This window comes from Eriocheir sinensis, unplaced genomic scaffold (genome assembly GCF_024679095.1).
Source record: "Eriocheir sinensis breed Jianghai 21 unplaced genomic scaffold, ASM2467909v1 Scaffold515, whole genome shotgun sequence".
Taxonomy (NCBI): Eukaryota; Metazoa; Arthropoda; class Malacostraca; order Decapoda; family Varunidae; genus Eriocheir; species Eriocheir sinensis.
The window spans coordinates 250,550-253,049 of NW_026111849.1; the positions used below are offsets into that span (position 1 = coordinate 250,550).

At 44.5% G+C, this 2,500-nt stretch overlaps 1 protein-coding gene across 1 annotated transcript in view; it reads right to left on the reverse strand.

Annotated features, from left to right (window-relative positions):
- Positions 1-495, reverse strand: part of LOC126992896 (fibroin heavy chain-like) — a 10,937-nt gene extending 10,442 nt beyond the window's left edge. Inside the window, exons 1-2 of the mRNA XM_050851726.1 lie at positions 351-495; positions 1-99 (exon numbers count right to left, since the gene is read on the reverse strand). The exon at positions 1-99 is cut by the window's left edge and continues 707 nt beyond it. Of these exons, the coding sequence (XP_050707683.1) occupies positions 1-99; positions 351-362 (111 nt within the window). The 5' untranslated portion in view covers positions 363-495. The remainder of the gene's footprint in view (positions 100-350) is intronic.
- Between the last annotated feature and the right edge of the window lie 2,005 nt (positions 496-2,500).

The window sequence follows — 2,500 nt, forward strand, 5'->3', positions numbered from 1 at the left end:
GCCGCCAGACCCGCCGTGGCTGAAGCTGGCCCCGGAGGGCGCGCCGCTACTGTAGCCGACGTCAGCGGCGACGAGCGCCAAGGAAGCCGAAAAGAAAACCTGCGAGAAACAAGTGTTTAGTGGTCACCTCGGCGGCAGCGTACAGATGTGTGAGTGTGCAGCAGGTGTGCGGGGCACGTGCCCTGTCCTCAGGTGCCGGGCCCCCGCTGCCCTGCCCTGATGGCTCCTTGAGGGCAGGTCAGTGGGGATCCGGGGCACCGAGCCGTCCTCGACCCTCCGGCACGAACACGTGTGTGGGGGAGACGGCGAGGAGCGGGAGGCAGGGAAAGCCGCGGCACACGAGGACTCACCAGGAGCTTCATGCTGGAGAAGAGTGTGGGGCACTGCGCGCCGCGCGGCCTTATATACACCAGCCTCTCACTCCCGTGCAAACATTGCTTTCCTTGGCGCCCTCTGCCCGCCGCCCGCCGCCTGCCCTCCTTCCCCTCCCGCCCGCAGGATGCCGTCGAGGTAAACAAGTGACGCTCCCGCCGCCTCGGCCTCGCTGGGCAAACACGCGCCGTGATTGGCCAAGTTTCGTGGCCTTTACAGAAAATGGTCTGCGCGCTCCACACTGAAGTGATGCCACGGCTCCCTGGCACTCTCTCTCTCTCTCTCTCTCTCTCTCTCTCTCTCCTTTGCCTTGCGTTATGCGTTCGTTTGTACCCAGAAATATGACACATCCCGTTGTCCTCTCCAAGAAGAAAAAAATCCACACACAACAAACAACGGAAAGTTCTCAATAAAAAAAGAAAAGTAAGTAACAGAAAAATGACAAAAAAATAAGTAGCAAGAAAACATTAGTCCCCCCCAACGTTTTCACTTTCTTTTCGAGGATTGGACTTGACTAACAAAATAAGAGAAGGAAGAAGAAGAAGAGAGATAGAAAAGGAAAGAATAAGGAGAGAAAGGCAGTTCGTCACGGCTTTGCATCACTTAAGTTGTTGTGATGGATGGAATATGACACAATAAGAAGATTAATACAAGGAGAAGGAGGAGGAGGAGGTGAAAAAAGAAGACGTAGAAGAAGAAAAAGAAGATGAAGATGAATAATAATAATAATAATAATAAGAATAAGAATAAGAATAAGAATAAGAAGAAGAAGCAAAAGAAGAAGAAGAAGAAGAAGCAGAAGAAGAAGAAAAGGAAAAAGAAGAAGAAGAAGAAGCAGAAGAAGAAATAGAAGAAGAAGAAGAAGAAGAAGAAGAAGAAGAAGAAGAAGAAGAAGAAGAAGAAAAGAAAAAAAAGCAATAACAAAATGAACAAGAACAAGAACATGAACGAGAAGCTCAAGAACAAGAAAATTTACACCAAGAACAGAGACAAAAACGAAAGAAAACGAGAAGAACGAAGAAGCAAAAACGAAAACAAAAATAAAAGTAAAGAAGACGATGGAGGAAGAGGCAAGGTGAGTACGAGGAAGATGAGTAGGAGGAGGAAGAGGAGGAGGAGGAAGAGGAGGAGGAGCAAACCTTTCACCTGAATATATACGTCACCAACAGTCACCATAACCACAACAATCGTCACCTCCACCTCCTCCACCTCCACCTTTACCATCACCACCATCACCTCCATCACCATCATCACCATCACCAGTAAAAGCGAGAGAGCGATAGGTATGTGACTTCAGCGATCATTTTCCCAGACAGTGTGACAAGATACGCAATAATTGACCGCAGAATGACGTATTAAAAGACTGAAGCATGGACGACAAAAAAGAGAGAGAGAGAGAGAGAGAGAGAGAGAGAGAGAGAGAGAGAGAGAGAGAGAGAGAGAGAGAGAGAGAGAGAGAGAGAGAGAGAGAGAGAGAGAGAGAGAGAGAGAGAGAGAGAGAGAGAGAGAGAGAGAGAGAGAGAGAGACGATTGTGCAACGGAGCTAAAAACGGAGCCAGGAGCGGAAGTGAGCAAATGAGTGGAGAAAACAATGAGAAAAAAGGAAGGGGAGGAGGAGGAGGAGGAGGAGGAGGAGGAGGAGGAAGAAGAAGAGGAAAAAGAAGAAGAAAAAGAAGAACAAGAACAAGAACAAGAAGAACAACAACAACAACAAAAAGAAGAACAAGAAGAACACGAAGAACAAGAACGAGAGCAAGAACAAAAAAACAATTGCTCGAATGATATAGATAAAAAATATAGGTGAATAGATAGACAGCTAGATAGATAGATAGATATATACGAAGATACAGATAGATAGATAGATAGATAAGTAAATAGATAGAAAGATTGATAGACATATAAATAGATAAAGATATGTAGATGTAGATATAAATAGATAGATAGATGAATTAATATACAGATAGACAGATAGAAAGATACAGATATATAGAGATAGACATAGACAAACAGACAAATAGATATAGATATATACATATACATACATACATACATACATACATACATATACATACAGATATTAGTATGGAAATAAATCAAAGTAATGTATTTTGCATTCCAACTGTATTTG